Source organism: Falco cherrug, chromosome 1 (assembly GCF_023634085.1).
Source record: "Falco cherrug isolate bFalChe1 chromosome 1, bFalChe1.pri, whole genome shotgun sequence".
NCBI classification, from domain to species: Eukaryota; Metazoa; Chordata; class Aves; order Falconiformes; family Falconidae; genus Falco; species Falco cherrug.
In genome coordinates, this window is record NC_073697.1 from 22,886,138 (window position 1) to 22,903,336 (window position 17,199).

At 44.1% G+C, this 17,199-nt stretch overlaps 1 protein-coding gene and 1 long non-coding RNA gene across 14 annotated transcripts in view; both read left to right on the forward strand.

The window, feature by feature from the left end:
• The window catches only part of LOC114014806 (uncharacterized), a 31,372-nt gene extending 17,319 nt beyond the window's left edge, over positions 1–14,053 (forward strand). Inside the window, exons 6-7 of one of the 2 annotated variants that reach the window (XR_008730668.1) lie at positions 1,201–3,945; positions 4,052–14,053. This is a non-coding gene — a long non-coding RNA (uncharacterized LOC114014806). Of the gene's footprint in view, positions 1–1,200 lie in introns of both variants that reach the window. The other variant, XR_003558440.2, reaches the window with a different exon arrangement.
• Positions 14,054–16,545: 2,492 nt separating this feature from the next.
• CAMK2D (calcium/calmodulin dependent protein kinase II delta) overlaps positions 16,546–17,199 on the forward strand; it is a 209,087-nt gene continuing 208,433 nt past the window's right edge. For 4 of the 12 annotated variants that reach the window (XM_055711762.1, XM_055711783.1, XM_055711817.1 and 1 more), the window contains exon 1: positions 16,698–17,191. In XM_055711762.1, the coding sequence (XP_055567737.1) occupies positions 17,124–17,191 (68 nt within the window). In that variant the 5' untranslated portion in view covers positions 16,698–17,123. Of the gene's footprint in view, positions 16,658–16,694; positions 17,192–17,199 lie in introns of those variants that run through there. The other 8 variants (XM_055711769.1, XM_055711794.1, XM_055711823.1 and 5 more) reach the window with 6 other exon arrangements.

A 17,199-nucleotide genomic window follows, 5' to 3' on the forward strand; every position in this document is an offset into this window, starting at 1 on the left:
CTGCTTTTCTGTGCCAAGTACTTTGCCAGCCATTTTTAAAGCTTATAATGCACAGGTATTCTACATAAAAATGACACTTTTTTTTTTTTTTTTCCCCAGCAAAATGGGGAGAATAGCAGACTGATTTAATATGATCCCTGCAATGTTTCTTTTGAAACTCAGGCAGTATTCTGAATTGTTCAGACTGTTCCGGTTCTGAATGGCTTACTGAGTTTTGAAATCTAGTTTTCAAATCTTTTTTTGCTTTTAATTTAGTTTTGGCCCCCTTTTTAGAGGAAATTTGTCAAAACCAAGACAATAGTTTTTTAAGTATTTTCAGAAAGAAGACTTGACCACTGTTTTCTACCTAGTCCTGAAGTCAGGAAGACAGAAATATGAACAGCGGGCAACAAGTCAGGCACTGGAGCAGCATCTAGTTCTGTTCTGTAAGCAGGCTGAGAAGTAATTATGTGCCACAAGGAAGCTTTCTCTCCATTAGATACCAAAAGATACCATTCCATTAATGGCAATATCAGCTTTTCAGCTTGCCATTTGTACGTTTGTTCCTTTACACACAGTGGAGTAGTTGCACCTTCAGTGTGAAAGTACAAAAAGTGCTGTAATCTCATCTTAAGCCCAACCATTTTTTCTCCACTTTCCCACCAGCAACCCAAAAGAGCCATAGCTGGCTTCATGCAGAGTTAGCCCTAAGTGTGACAGGTGAAGAGGCCACGTATTCACCATCATTGTATGCCCATCACCTGGGACTCTCGTGTATTCTACATGTATATAAATATGTAAGAACAGGCCAAATATATCATGATTCTCACTGACACGTATGATTAATATGTGACCATACGAAATTAATACATTGTCACGATAGCAAGAAAAATGCTAGAAAAATATTTATACTTGTGCAGAGCGCTAGAGATTGTGTAGGTATGTAAAAAAAGACTTCACATTTCACAATTTCCTGTTTCAGTTTTACATTTTACATTGGTTATTAACTTTACATATTTTACAGTAAGAGAGGGGAAAGCAGTAACACGATAGGAGGAGGAAATGAAATGACAAACCAAAGAAAAAACATTGTTAGTGATTTACGCTGCATGGTTCAATATGCCCATGGAAGAACGTGCATGTTCTTTTTCTGTTTTCACTAGCTCATGCTGTTGATGCTGGAAATCTCTCTTCCCCCCCCCCCCCCCCCCCCCTCCCCAGGGAGGACATATGCCTGTAGGTCAAGTAAAGAGAGTCTGAAGAACAACTAGATCAACAAGGAAGCCACACAGAAGCAGAAACAGAAACCTGAATCAATAATCAGTCAAGCCCATCAATTATGCAACTCATTTTGTAGTGATGTAAGTAGATGCTTAATTCTGAAGCAACTTGTACCTGGGGAAAAGGAGTGGAAGAGACTGTTACATCCCCACAGACAGCAGCTAACGCAGAGCATGACAACAGTGAAGAGATGGAGCACGCGAGAGATGCAAAACCGCTGTCTAAAAGTCAGGAGCAGTGGAGATATCCAAAGAGAGGAGAATATGGACCTCAGGAGAAGAAATTCTTTTAGAAGCATATACATATCTGAATTTGACCCATCTTTATATCAGGTGAGGGATCTGATCTAAAAGGACATTTCTGTGACAAAGAGTGGAAAGTTGTCATCAGGCCATGGAGAAATCTCTTCAATTCCATGTTGGAATTCAGGAACAGAGGAATGAAAGATCAAACTAGCTCACATGCTGCACCTCTTAAAGCAGCTTTTTTTTCAAAAATAGAAATAATATCTGATCTCACCCTTAAAAAAAAACCAAAACAAAAAAAAACCAAAAACCCTTGTACAGAAAGTTAAAAAAAGTCCTGGATCGGATTCTGTGGTCAGTAGCTCAAGTGGCTTAGTATGATCAAAACTCCAGTCAAGTTTTTTTGGAAGAGTTCAGATTCCTCCATGTATATGCCTGTGCTGGAGCTGTTGCAGCATGACAAACAGCCAGCCAGCAGCAGCCAACATTATGAGACAGCTGCCATGGAGGGCAATGACAGCCCACTGTGGGGTGGAATTCCAGCTGAACCACAGCACATCGCCATCGCTGGAGGATTAATTACATTATGTCAAGGTAAGCATGAAACATCATACCAAATTCTAGATACTATTTCAGAGAAAGAGACTTCAAAGAGTTCCTGGCTTCAGACCACCTTGGTCTAAGCTCTGTCTCTGGTAGCCTTCTATATGAGATGCACGTAAGATAGATAGATGATACATATATACATACATACATACATACATACATATATACATACATACAGGGCTTGCAGCACCAGTCCACGGTCTCTGACCATCTCCTTGTGAGTCCAGAAAGGCAAACAGCATTTGAACAGGCAGCAGCCTGGTAGCTAATAAACAGCACATTACGCTGCATCTCATAAATCTCCATGAAGTTCATTTATTCTTTTCTGAGAATGAATAACTAATGTGAAGCCTCTTCTTGCCAGTTATTGTAGCAGTACACAAAGTGATTTAGATGTGGAAGCTGCTATTAATAGCAGCAAACAAGCTACTAATTGGGTGGTTATATAATGGCATTGTTATGAAACCTAGTTTGGGTTTGACACCTTCTGTTTTCTAAAAACAACATTAAAACCCCCAAACAAATCTATGGTTGGCAACATGTAACATGAAACAAAGTCTAAATAATTACTGATCTTTCAAAACTCAAATAGGATTTAAAAGGGGGGGTGGGATATCAATTCATGTATCTGAATTCTGGCTGAAATAAGCTGGAAGTGAATCATTCCACAGATCTGCTGTTCTAAGGGCTAGTTTAAAGTGATTTTCTGTAATACCTGCCTTGCGAATAGTGACCAAAAAATCAAAGTGGCCTGTTTTGGTGATTTGTGAAATCTCTGAATTTTTTTTTTCTATTTAAAAAAATGGGCTTTGAATGAGTATGAACAGAATACAGTTTAAGGAGAAAGAATGACCAGAAATCTCTCTGTGACACACACTGATGCAAATCACGTACTAGGATTAGGCACGGAACTCGACTTTTGTAAATGACAATACACACGTACCTATGCAGTTTGACATTTTTTAAGTAACTTGGGGGGAAAAAAAAAAAAGAGGAAAAAAAAAAAAAAGAGAGAGAAAGAAATGGGGTGACATTTAACAAATGTCCCCTGCCGTACAGAAGGGGAGAATATTGCACTCCATTAGGAGAGAAGCTTTTATCTGGGGTGGCCCTTTGCAGTGCCTCTGTGCTTGGTTATTCTGCAGGCTGGGCCTCCCTAACGCCATGTACAGCACCAGGAACTTCTCCTGATGAAACCCAGCTATTGTCCTCTAGCTGTGAGGTTATTCTCCTTTTGATACACCAAATGCTGCAGAATACAGAGTCTGTAAGCAGGAGGATCCCTCCAGAGGTCTGTGGTTATATGTGTACAGTAATATTTAAAGAGATGAAAATTCTTGATCAAGACCACACAGCTCCAGTGCCTCTTGGTTTAATCTCTGCCCGTGAAGTTACCTCTCAACATGCATGGTGCCAGCAATTGTTTGATCAGCATTACCTGTAACCTTTTGCTGCCAGGGTAATCAAGGCTGCCACTCCAGAACTGCCTCCTTAATGACGGAACCCAGGATTCTCAGACAAGCAATCTCATGAACACTTCAGCTACCTACAAACACATAATAACCTCATGTTTGCGCAGAAAAGATGTGAAGTTGCTTCCAGCTGAGCCACCTCTTACATTTCCAGAGGCAATGAGAGTGGGAGAAGCAGCGTGGGAGGGAAGCAGGGTGCGGTGGCAGCATCATGACCTGCACGTAAAGGAATTTATCCCCTGACACAGAGTGAGTATAGCAGCATGTGCTGTCCCGCAGGAGCCAGACACAGCCTACGTACACACAGCTATATGCAACCATCGCATGGATTGCCTCCGTCATCTGCAGCAGTTTTGCAACTGGTAGGATATTTTGGGTTATTCTCTTTTTAATTGCTTTTTATCTGGCAACAGCTACTATACTCAGGCACGCTGACTCCACATTATTTTCCACTCCTTGTCATTTTAGATTGTCTAGGTGATGATAAAAACCTTGACTTACCCAGCGCAGTGTTGGGAAGGGTTCATACCAATAAAGGAAAGGCTACTTCAGTTCCTTCATTGTTAAAGCACCCAGAGGAAGCAGCTGAAGGGCTTACAGAGATTGGATGTACAACATCCCAGCACCACAGTAATTACAGCAAGCACGCCTAAAAAGCTGTGATAACTTAGGATTCAGCAACTGTTGAAAGGAACAAGACATTGTAGAAACCAAGCAGGAATTTGGGTGGTCCAGATGTCTTCCACATGTATCCAGTTAATTATTGAGAACTAGAATCTCTTGTCCATTATATCTGTGTGTGTACATCTATATCAGTATGCATAAATATATAGATAGAGATATATTTACGTTTAAACAAATATTTCCGGACTATTAATCTATTCATTAGAATATTTTGCAATCACGATGTGGCAAATAATACCAGAATCTTCTCCTACAATAAAGTATGGGCATGCTTTCCTACACCCACACATCAGATGAAATGATTTTTCTCTTGAATGCATCTTTTTGCTAATAGTATAGTTTTTCTGCATTGTTACTGCTCTTCCTTAATGTCACTTGCATGAGAAGGAAGAGGGATATAGCAGTTCCTCTGAGAAGTAACGCTATTTCATGTTTCTGTTGTGGTAGTATCGAAGGGTTCCAATAGGGGACAAACTTACTTTGTCACCCATCTCACTGTAGGACAGAGTTTATCAGACCTGCAAAGTTCACCCATAGTCCTATGATTTCTTAATTCTCGATTACCTTGAATTTATACTGGTATAAATGTATTCTTTTACAATACCTCAAAAACTTTTAAAATACTTTAAATGCTGTCTAAATCTTTCAATGCTGTTTACATCGTAAATACCTTAAAATATTTGAAAGTTACCTTTAAATGTTGTTTAAATATGGGATTTTTTTTCCTATGTCTGATGTCATTTTTTCCGCTCCGTTAGTGTTTTTTCCACTCTCTGCATTGCAGCCTGCAGTGATAGCCCATCGAGCTACAACTTCTCTCTGTATGTACTACCGAACCCTGGTTTTCCCAGGGTATGGCAAGCCAAGCCTTCTCGCTGGTGAATGCATGGAATTATTGTCTGTCTGTTGCCTATTAGTATCCGTTACCATTTCCTGCTGGGTTTATATATACTTCGTTTCATGTGTCGATCATATTTTAATTGATTTCTGGCATTTTATGGCCAAAATTTATGAGAGAGGCGAATGGACCAGTGATTTCCAACGATAATTTTGTAGCCAGGTTACTTGTTTGCACAGAGCGTGAGGGAGGTTGGTTGTGACCCCGCTCAGATGCTATTTTGGGAACCTAGCTTACAGAGTGTTAAAATCCCAGACTGTTCCTGGGCCGTCTGGTACTGTGGTTCAAAAGAAGGAACACTTAGCTAGGCCGTGACTACGGCTGGGACAGAAGAGCCTTCCAGGGTGAGTAAGCTATTTAGGTGCTCTTTTCTCCTTTGTGGTACTTAGCAGTGGAAGATGGAATCACAGAGGAAAAATATGAGCTGAAGGAAAGATGGTTTTCCCATGGAAGCTACTTCTCTGCAGGATACCATCCAGGAAATACCATTTTTTGTTTTCCTCTGGATTTTACCAGGCATTTTATTTTATTTTATTTTATTATTTTAATTTTAATAAATAGAAAGACAATTCTGAATCAGAAAGATTCCCTAGATAGAAGTCAGGATAGGGAAGGAGCTTACCTCCAGTGTCAGCTGGAGGAGATGGTGTTGAACATCCACACAGTGTAAGTGAGGGGGGAAAACAGACTGTACACGAGTAATTCCTGTTGATCTTAAACTATCAAGATCTTGCAGTACAGACTGCGGCTATCACTGCACTTCTGGTACTGTTCTGTGCCAATAACCAGTACTATGAGTGTGGTAAAATGTAGTCAGGGAAGCAAAAATAGATAAAATTAAGATAGTTAATTAATTCTGGTGACTAAGGTGTTAAATCTGTATTTACAGACAAAATAACTAGTAAAGGTATACATACAGCATAGATGAAAACATTGCATATGTCTAATCATTACTTGGGGTATGAATCACACTATATTTCATAATAATTACTATAAAAATAGCTACTTGAGCCAAAACTTAGATACAATTAAGGAGATTAATCTAATTCAGCAGGTTTCCATGCCCTGTATTGGCCATCAATGTTGCTTGAAATAAAAATGATAGTAGCACATCCATCATATTTCAAAGTTCCAAAAGAAAACTAGTGGTCCAAGTTTGAAAAAATCTATCTTCTTATTTAGACAAGTTATTTAGTGCCAACACATTGAAAGGAAGATGGTGCTGCAAAGCTGATACAGACCCAGGCTGAGTTAAAGTTCCTTCCTGCAACGCAGTATTTCCGAAAGCTACTTGAAACAGCTTTGTTCGCTGGAATAACGGAACCAAGGGGTGTCCATCCCACCTGAACCTGGTGAGCCACAGCCTCTGAGCACTCAGATGGTGCTGTGCAGGTATGTATGTGCCCTGAGACAGTAGCTGTTGGATCCGGTTACTGGTTTATTGTTTGCTCTTTCCAAACAGTCTTCTAATAAAGCTGCCCGTTAATCCTGGCTGCAGCAGAGCTCATGTATGGCATTGCCTTCAGGTTAAAGTCACCCTTTTTTTGCTCCATCCAACGAAGGGCCGCTGCACGGGAGCTGCTCTTGTCCCTCCCGGCACGGACTGTGTTTGAATGGCTGTAAGGGAAGGGCCTGCCTGCCTTCACTCCTTCCATGAACTGCCCACGCTGCTTCGGAATAGCAAAGGTGAGCAGAAAAAAGGATACTGAAATTGCTGATTGTGCCCCTAGCCTGGGGATTCTCTCATTTGGTCAAATGTCCCACTGTGAAATGTCTCTCTGCATTTCAGGCAAGGGGATGGTGAAAGGCTAGGCTGGAGAAGACACTGGCCCACAGTTGAACCAAATGTCAGAAAGACACAAACTCTTTGCACTTCAACGTATATCCAGAGGGAACGTAAGCAGAGAGCTGACAGGTTCCTCTTTAATTCCCTCAATAAACAGAGAACAGTAAAGAGCATTATAGTAGCCCTTTGTACTGTAAAAGCAAGGAAAACAAGCGACAGGACAAGAGGGAACGGCCCCAGGCTGCGCCAGGGCAGGTTTAGGCTGGATATCAGGGAAAAATGTCTTCAGGGAAAGGGTGGCCCGGCACGGGCACAGGCTGCCCGGGGAGGGGGCGGCATCACCATCCCTGGAGTATTTACAAGACGTGTAAATGCAGCATTTAGGGACACAGTTTAGTGGTGGGCCTGGCAGTGCTGGGTTAGTGGTTTAACTTGATCTCAAAGGTCTTTTCCAACTGAAATGATGCTGTGATTCTATGTTACATAGAACTGAAACACTGCGGTCACATTCACAGCTGTGCCTTTATCAAGATCTTTTGCACTACAACAACACACGTTCTGTGGAGCTCAAGATAACATGGTAAAGGAAATGTTGGGAAATGCTGGCACTCTTGCAAATGATTAAAACAAAAACAAAAAGGAAGAAAAAAGGGGTTTCTTGTATTACCGATGTACATTTTGCAAAGCAATTCCACTTGAAAAGAAACCAAAACTTCCCTTATTCAAATAGTTTTGCTCCAGTGAACTGATTTAGACAATTTGCACTTTATTCAAGGAATTGCTTTTACTTGATATTTTTTGGCCAGTAAATAAGAATGTATTTTTCCTCTGAGTATTCTGAAGTACGCTGAGTGTAATTGGGAAGACGTAAGAAATGGCATTGTGACAAAGTTACTACCCCACAGGCTAGCTGTTTGGAAGTTGTACATCTCTTTGTTCTTATTTCCTGTCATTTTTCTCTTACTATTAGCACTCCCTGCTGTCTAGGTCATGAAATCAGTTTCTGCGTTTCTCCTCTACTTAAATGTAAAGCCTCCCCGAGTCTTACAACTGTGTTTTTCTCAGAAGTCAGCCTTCTTCCCAGTCAACACTAGTGTCTTGACACTAGCCTGTGCTCTGGTTCTTTCAAGACCTTTCCCTTTTCTGACCAAACCTTTTCTCCCCTCTTTGGTTCAATCTGTCCAAACTATTGCCATCAAAATATTTCCCTTTTCTCACCACTCTGAGAATGCTCCCCTCCTTCTAAAATCTCAGCATTGACTTATTTCCCCCTTAAAATTCAAGTCTGCCTCTTTTCTCAGCTCTGATTAACTCCGTTACTGCTTGGTTCTGATCTCTGCTCCTCTTGGAAAGCCTTTTTGTCTCCAGTGCTGGGAATGCCTGTGTTTGGGAAGCAGGGGACGTTGTTATTAATTTCCTTCTTAAACTTTCCTCATCAAAAGGATGTTCTGAATCTAAAATGTACGCAGATAACATTACTTTGAGTCTTCTCCCTCATTAGTTGTAGGAAATGCCTGAAAATATTTACAAAACAATCACCAAAAAGCATTCAGAATGCAGATTCAGCACAACTTAAATGCATGCTATTTCTACTACCTTTCTAATATTTATATATTTTTCTACATTTCTACTATAAATGAAGAGATGTCTTAAATTGTTATTATATATCCTTGGCTTTCAGTCCCTGGTTAGACCAGCCAGGGTTTGCTCCTTGTCATAACTGGTGATAATATCGAGCAGGCTTTTGGGTGACTTAGGAATAACTGAAGCACATCGCATTATTCCCATTCCTTTTCACTGCCTCTCCCTGTCCTAGTTGTTACAGGAGCTGTGACACTGGATTCATAAGCCCAGCACACAGTCACACTGGGTTTGTAGCATTCTGGAGTTGTGTGTCTTCTCGGTGGCTTTGTGGAGCTTGTGTAAGGCAAGGGGAGCACAGCAGACAAGTGAATGCAGGCTCCTGTGTTTTCTACTTTAGTAGACCTGTGAGCTTCTATCGAGTATGTTAGCCAAGATCATAGTTAATTCACAGTCTTGATGATACTGAAGTTTTCATAGCCAGAATTTCCAGATGCATATACTTCTCTTGAATTTACATGACAAGGTAACATTAAAATGAGACCTCTTACCACGCCAGAGAAATGCATGTATTTCTCAGAGTCTGTCACCACTGAACCAGAAGTAACTAACCGCTGGGAACTCTGGAAGGAGATATATTTATCTTTTCTGAGTCATCCGGTCATACAGGGCTCAAGGCTGGTGCTAAAACTTCCAGAAACATTTGGAAAGCAACCACAGAAGTCCATCAGTCAAAGAGCCCCCTCGAAGAGTGGCAGAAGGAAGCTAGAGAGGTGCGTCGGAGCCAGCACTCCGCTGTCAGGATGTCCCTTCTCCACTCCTTCGGCTCCTGTCACACATGCCACCTTCTCTGGCATACCACCTCCTAAATCAGGGGGCTTTTTGCTCACACTTCGTGGGCCTGACCCCTCCTGAAACTCCACAAGTTAGGTTGCAATGACCCTAAAGCTGCGTCTCACTTTAATGCTTGATCTGCTTATTTTTGTCAATGCTAGTTTCCCTGAAGTAGTTCAACTGCTCCTACATGTGAAATGAGCATTGTGGGGAACAGATCTATACCCCTGTCCAGACAAGATTTCATGAGCAGTTTTCCAAAAGTAACTTTATTTTCTGGAGTCTGATCAGGTGAGTTTTGTTGGTTTTCTTCCTTTACCTTTCCTTGGCAGGAGCTTTGTCAACGTGATGAATCTCCCTGGCATCTTACCTAAGGCTGATTCTTCCATGTTGGAGATCTCTTTCCCATTTCTCCTCAAAGGAGAGTGGGGAGGAATTTAATGAGGTCTGGGTCTATACGAGTTCCAGAGAAATTTGTAACAGTTATGTCTGTATTTGTCACATCTGTACTTCAGACCAGAGCAGTTTTTTGTTAATGTTGGCAACTCTGAACAAAGAAAGTCTTAAAATTTATTAAATGTAAACTATGTTAGCCAGCTGATGGGGAGGAAAATCCAGACCAATTTCATGGCACCTTGGAATCATTCAATTTTAATTCTTGAAATTAACATCAAAGATATTTTTGCTGTATGGAAAATTTTCATAATTTGATTTCTTTTTTTGTGCTTATCTGTTCGTCACTGTACTGGCTAACTGCAGCCTACCTGTGCCTATGTGTGCGCACCCCAAGGTATAGTTTCCTCTTGTTGTACATAGCAAATACAGATAAGAAGTTTACAGCCTAGGGAGGTCTTACAGAATTCAGTCTGGGGGCTCTTGTGGCTCTAGTGCCCAGGAAAAAAAAAAGCGTAGTCTGGGAAAATCTTTTTGGTCTTCTCCTACGAAATGACTTTTGAGGTTGAGCAGTAATCTTGGCAGACTGTAAGCTAGCGTGCCTGCCTAAGGATATTTACAGCTCACCTTGTCTGAGCTGTTACCTTTATCATGTCCACCAGGTGATCTGCTGAAAAAACAATCCCATTACCTTTAGTAGCTGCTGGAATGAGTCCTTAGTCAGCTCAGAGTAAGGTTGACCACTAACCACTGGTCTTCCCTTAGATCTGAAGACTCAAAATGTTATTGCTTAGAGCAGTGATGTTTGCTGACTTTGTCACTGAATCCTGAATTTGGCATCCCATTGACATGGTTTCAGTCAGTAAGTGCCTAAGACAGCAGCCTTCCGCATGCTTTTCTGGGCTATGCTCTTCCCTCTCACCTTCCAGTCTTTGCTCCATCCACAAATTCATTCACAGCTTGAAGTATTTTTTTAAAATAATATCTATCATTCAAATCGATTATGCAAGTCACTGGCAAAAGGTATAATCGTTGCAGTGTTGCTGACTCCACTACTTGCTTGTAAGAAGCTGCTGTGTAAATATTGTAGTATTTTGTTTGGTAGGAATTAATACAAATCACTCAGCTCAAAATTAAAGCAAAACCAGGACAAGCGTACTAAAAAATCGCTCTCTTCAAAAGCATTATTTTAAAGGAACATTCTTAATTAAAAATACCTTCAAATAAAAAAGAAGGAAAATGTTTTACTTAAAATTCTGAGATGAAACTTGGATCTTATTAGAGCATTTCTGTTTCCTTTCCAATGCAAACAAATTAAAACATCTCAGTTTTGCTAAGCCTGTATTTTTGTCCCTGGCATGCACACACAAAAAGCTTAAACCCCACACCCCCCCCAAAACGCATGAATTTTTCACCTAGTTCTCCCTGTAATGCTTCTAGAGGTAGGAGTTAAATGGCCAGCAATGCCTTCTAGTCTGTCAAGGGTAATGCTTTTTTAGGCCAGAGAGGTTTTGTTCTCCTGCATACCAAGAGCGTGACAGAATCACTGAGCTATCAAATCAGTTATTCTGCCAACATCTTTCTGGTTCACTGAAGAGTAAATTAATCCTACGTAAGAGTGCTCCATCAGGAGAGTAAGAGCAAGCACACACACTGCCATAGTCAGGTAGTAAGGTGCTTGCCAGAAGTGTAAATAATGGATAAATAATTAATTTTCTTTGGGGAACCATCAAGGATCTACTTCTCTGAGTGCTTATGCAGACATGGTGGAACAACTGCAGCAAGGGACTGAGCAAGAGAACTTCTCCATGGAAAGAAAACAAGCCCTAGGGCAGGTTGCTCAGCAGCTCCACCACTGCTCTTATGTCTCACCGGAGACATGGGGTGTCTGGGAATGGCACCGGTTTCTGGCATTAGCACTGAGCAGGAGGTGTTTGGGAGGAGCTGCTCCAGCACGAGACGTTAGGACACACCTTAGGTCACCATCATCCACTTGGGAATGAGAAGCTGCAAGGACTGAGTCTCTAGCATGCCGACTAGGTGGTGTTACCAGTGCTTCTGGTGTCATGCACCCACACCCCACCCCACCCCTCCATCCCCAGCTTTACTTAGGAAAGTCCAGCAGTTCCAATGAGCAAACAAAAGAGAGGGACAGTGTATGGTGCAACAGATAACCCAGTACTGGCCTGAAATCTGTTGCCTCCAGTTCAAACTGTTACAATGAACTGTAAGCCCATGTTGCCTTCTGTGTGATTTCTCACAGTTGATCCTTCTTTCATCCTGTTCTTACATCTTTCATTGTTTCCACATACCTGTTTGATCTTTCATTGACTAACCTCTCTCCATTTTTCCTGCTGTCTTCAGATGCTCGTTTTTCTATTGAAAAACATTCACATTGATTATTTCTGTTTCTGAGCCTAACAACTGTTTTACTTTCTTTCAATTTCCCTTTACTTACTCCTTTTCTTGAGAAAAAGTTTTCTCCCTTTGTTCCCTGCCTTCTTCATTTGTTATGTTTCTGTTATTCTCCATTCCAGTTACAAAACTCATTTACTCTCTGTCTCTCTTCTCATCTCACTACACAAGCCCCGTAACTTCAGCAGCCCCAGGTTTGTCGGTCTAATTTCCCCTTTCCATCTGCTGTCTAACACCTCTCCCTTCCTCCCACACAGCACTCTTTTCCCTTTCTGTTTCTGGTTTGACATCTCTCCTCTGACTTCTCCATTGTACTCCTCCCCACTGCTCTCCCTGCTGATGGTGCCAGCAGAAACATTTAGCGTTGGTGCATTACCCCATAGATCTCCACTTCCTTCCCCTCCCTGATGCTCCTTAGACCAAGCCCACGACCCCCTCGTCCGGTTCAGGCATGCTTGCCATGCATTATCAGCGCAAGCCTCCATGGAAAAACAGCAGTACTTTGAACATGCTGTGAAGGAGGCATTTGGATCACACTTTAAATCAACAAGATGGGGGTATTTTATTGATCACATTGCAGTTTTTCAGCTTTACTGCAGTGACGTACCTGTAATTGCTCCAGTGTTTTTGATCAGTTGCCCCAAGGCAATAAGCGCTTTGCCACAAGAATATGTGTGACCTTGGGAAGGCCCAAGGATTTCTGTTCAAGACCGTCTGGTCGTAAAGCAAGTATTTATCGAAATCTAAGATTACTCAGGTTTTCAGGCCATTTTCTGTCTAGACCTCTGCTGCAAATGGCTGTTGCATTTGCTCACAAACTAAATAGACAATATTCCTAGCAGTACTCATAATGAGAAGTCTACATGAGTGACCTTTTGAAAACTCTTGACTCCTTCAAAATGTAAGCAAATTGAAAATATCTATTTGCAAGACCAGAAATAAAATGAAAACCTCACTTTGGCTATCTAAAAATAAAGCCATATAAAGCAAAGACCTTGCTGGATAGCAAACTCTTAAAATAAATACAATTTCCTTTGCCACAATAAATGTTGTTTCAGATTCTGAAGTTGAATACATAACTCATTCCACTGAGCTGTAACATTTTGTTAAACTGCAGGAACTTCAGAGGAACAGCTCTTCAGTTTCATAAAGACTTGCACTGCCTGCTGCTCTCTTAAATAAAACACTTCTGGGGAAATGTGCCCCAGGATGGTTTTGAAGCCTTTTTTTAGTTCATTATTGAGATCTGACTTTCTGCATCCATGAGATCAGGGGTCCTCAAACTTTTTAACCAGGGGGCCGGCGTGCGGATGAAGTGGCAGGCAGCCATCTGCGGCTGCTTGGTTTCCCGCCCCAGCCCCCGGCAGGGGGGGTGCAGGGGGGGTCTGTAAATACCGGGGGCCGGATTGAGGACCCTGGGGGGCCGTATCCAGCCCACAAGCCCTAGTTTGATGATCCCTGCGCTAGATCAACCACAGATTAATTGTTTCTGTGGCCTTAATAGAAACCTGAAAGTCTAACCAGCTTTTAGAAGTTAACCTAGCAGGCCAGGTCCTTGGCTGCCATTCTGGCTGCTTTGGTCTGCTCAGGAAGAATTTGGAAAATGTATGGAGTGCTTAAACGGCAGCTACAAATTGTGGTTTTGTTTCAGCTCAAGAGTGAACTACATTTAAGAGATGATTGTGGTAAAAAGAAAAAAAACCTCTAAACTGAAGTGTTTCCAAGCTATTTATCACTTCCCTAGTGTCTCTCCTTGTGGAAATTCTCCAAGACTTACGATACTGATCTTGTAAACAGTTATTTTCTATTTTCTTTCCTTAGCTCCTGTAATAAAAGTCATGCTTGATATTTCTGTCAGAACTCCTTGGCCCTTCTTGGACTTCCCCCCCCCCCCCCCAACTGAGAAATGGGAAAAAAATAAAAATTAATTCTTTTTTTATGAAATCTGAGTTTGGATCATGCATCCTTATAATGTCATTTAAAACCCAACAACAACAACAGCAAGAAAAAAAGAGTAACTTTAATAATTTCTTCTAAAAATGTTATTATTATATAACAAATGTATGGCACAGTACGAACAGATACTTTGGCCAAATGCTTGTTGTCAGAACATACTAGTAAGAAACAATGACATAGGACAGGGGAATATGTTTAATTTTTTAATGTCTATGTGCATATAGATAAGGAACCCAGCAGACAGGCCCCCATAAATACGCACAATCATCAGACCACTCTGGGGTTTTGGTACTGCTGATTGCGTTATTTATGCAGATATATACAAAATTATGCAAACTCGCATGTTATATTTTTGTTAGAGGGAACTAAAAAATATGCTACCATTCTGCATACTTTTAAAGGCACATTCCCTTCACTGGTCTGAGAACAGATTAATTCTTGCTTCTGTGTAAATTTGCTGGTCTAAATTGAAACATCCTCCAGTCTTTTCGTACTCGCACTGCTGCACATAATGTTTCCCTGGAGAGGAACTTACCAAGTAAACGCTTTGTACTTGCTCACAAGTTTCAAAGGCTTCCTCTGCTGCTGCCTTTATGCTGCAACTTTAGTGATTGTATGAGGTGCAGCTGCCTCACCCAGAGGAAAACTAGCCCTGTACACAGGCTTACGCATTCACATGGTACACGCACAGGCTTTTGCGTTAAGTTTAGGGAAGAGTCGGTGGGTTTTTTTAACTCTTCCTACAAGATCACAGCTCTGGAGCCCAATTCTAGAAACCGGGGCTTTACAGTAAAAGAAACCTTTGTGGATGTATTTTGTATGCAATGTCTGGTCACATATCAGAATAAGGATTTAGGTGCTTTAGGCTGCCTACTCATACTTGAGCTATATGCTGCCTTTTTTAGTGAAGCTCCCGTTGTACCACAAACTCACATAGTCAACACTTCAAATGCTTAAAGCACTGTGCGGATGTTAATTTAACTCATTACTTATATCACCACCGCTTAGTTTATCAGAAAGGAATAAAACCGAAATGATAAAACTTGCCCAAAGTGAAGCAAATAACCATTGGCAAAACCTAGGCCAGAAATAAGAGTGAAGTTACGGAGGCACTGGTGGCATATATAATATACACTTGAAAAGCTTTTTAAAGAAAAAAGTTGGGCAATAGAGTTTTGGTTTTGAAAGCTGTTATAGCTCCAAAAACTAGCATTTTGTCATTTGCCACTCTAGTATTTCAGAAGGAAATTTTATGGATAAGCCAAATGTAAACATACACACATTTTTCACTTCCACCCCCCAAATTCCACCACACAAACACTTTATTTAACAGCATTTTTGGTATTGCTTTCAGAACATTAAAACAATTACATTCTGAAGGCTTCAAAATCAAACACATTTAAAGTATCTTGCAGAATTCTCTCTTAAACGTCAGCACAGTACAGAGGCCTGGTAGCCCCCGACACGGTGTACATTTGTGGGCTGGCATGATGCGGTTGCGTGCTATTTTAACAGACAAGCCTGCCCTTATTTGGGACAGAAATTAGCCCAAGGTCAAAGAACTGAGACAGCTGTTTACTATTGCATTTTATCTTCATCACCGCACACGTGCTCCCTGCTCTGTGCTCCCAACTCTTCCCATCTATCCGTGCAGTACATCCAGCGCTGCTCTTCTGCCCTGGCGGGGCCAGTGTGCCACGCACCCCTGCAGCACCCCTGGCTAAACGTCTCCTCGAAGCTCTGGCCAACGTCTACATCTTGACGACTCTCCGAGCTGCCGACGCCTCCAGGGACACCCACTTTCAGCGACCCCCCTTGTGCTGCTCCCGCTTTTCATCCCCCAGCCCGGGTGCCCCCAGCCGGAGGGTGGCCCACCGCCAGGGTGGGCTGGAGCTGCCACCGACAGTGCCAAGGGGCATGCAAATCCGGCTTCGCTTGGCGTGACCCTACACCATGGCACGCCACCGGGCTCACGGCAAACCGGAGGTGCGCAGCGCGCTGTCAGGGTGCTGTGTGCTGCGGCAGCCGGCTGGCCAGGCGCGGGGCGCTGCGGGGGAACGCTCCGTGCCGGCGCGGCCCGAGCGGCCGCTGCTCCCCGTCCGGGGTCCCGCCGCCGGCCTGGCCGCACCTGCGGCCCCGCCGCCCTCGGGGGAGCGCGTCCTCCCGCGCCGCCTCAGCACGGCGCCGGGGGAGCCGGGCCCTTCACCGTGCGAACCCGAGCCCCGCAGGTGCGGCGGCCACTGGGCGGCCGCTGCCGCCCCACGCGCGACCGGGCGCACGCGCGCTCCCCCCTCCTCTCCCGGCCCCTCCCGGGCCGCCGTGACGCCACGGGGCGGGGGGAGCTGGGCGGGGCGCCGCTGCCCCCCCCCGCCCCCGCCCCGGCCGCGGCCGCGGCCCCCGCCCGGGCGGTTTGTGACGTCAGGCGGCCGCTGAGGAGCGGGTCGCAGGTGCATCCGTTTCCTCAGGGCGGGCGAGCGCCTCCCGCCGCCGGGCGGAAAGGGGGCTGGGCTCCCCCGCCCCGCTCCCGGTGTGTGAGGGTCCCCTCGCCACAGCGGCCCCGGGGGGGCGGGGGGAGAGCCGCGGCGGGCTGGGTTCGCTAGGGGGAAGCACGGCACCGGGAGACGCGGCGGCCCCGCTGCTTGTCGTCGCGGGGGGGGAGCGGAAGGCGGAGGCGCCCCTTGGGCCGGCGGCGCCGCGCCCCCCGCCCCGGTTTTGCTTTCCCTTTCGGCGCCAGCGGGCGGCGGAGGGTAGCGGCGAGGCGCTCGTTTATTTTTTGCCTCCCTAAAGGGCGAGGGGAGGGGAGAGGAAAGACCGAAGACCTGCGCGGGGAGCACACGCCAGCTGGCGGGGAGGAGGGCGCGGAGGCAGCCCCGTCACGAGAGGAGGAGGAGGAGGAGGAGGAGAAGCCGGCGCGGAGCCTCGCCTCACAGCCCCTCAGCCGTCACCGCCTCGCCGTCCCTGGCCGCCGGAGGTACCGGCGGCCGCCCGTCCTCATGATGGCCTCAACCACCACCTGCACACGCTTCACCGACGAGTACCAGCTCTTTGAGGAGCTCGGGAAGTAAGGAC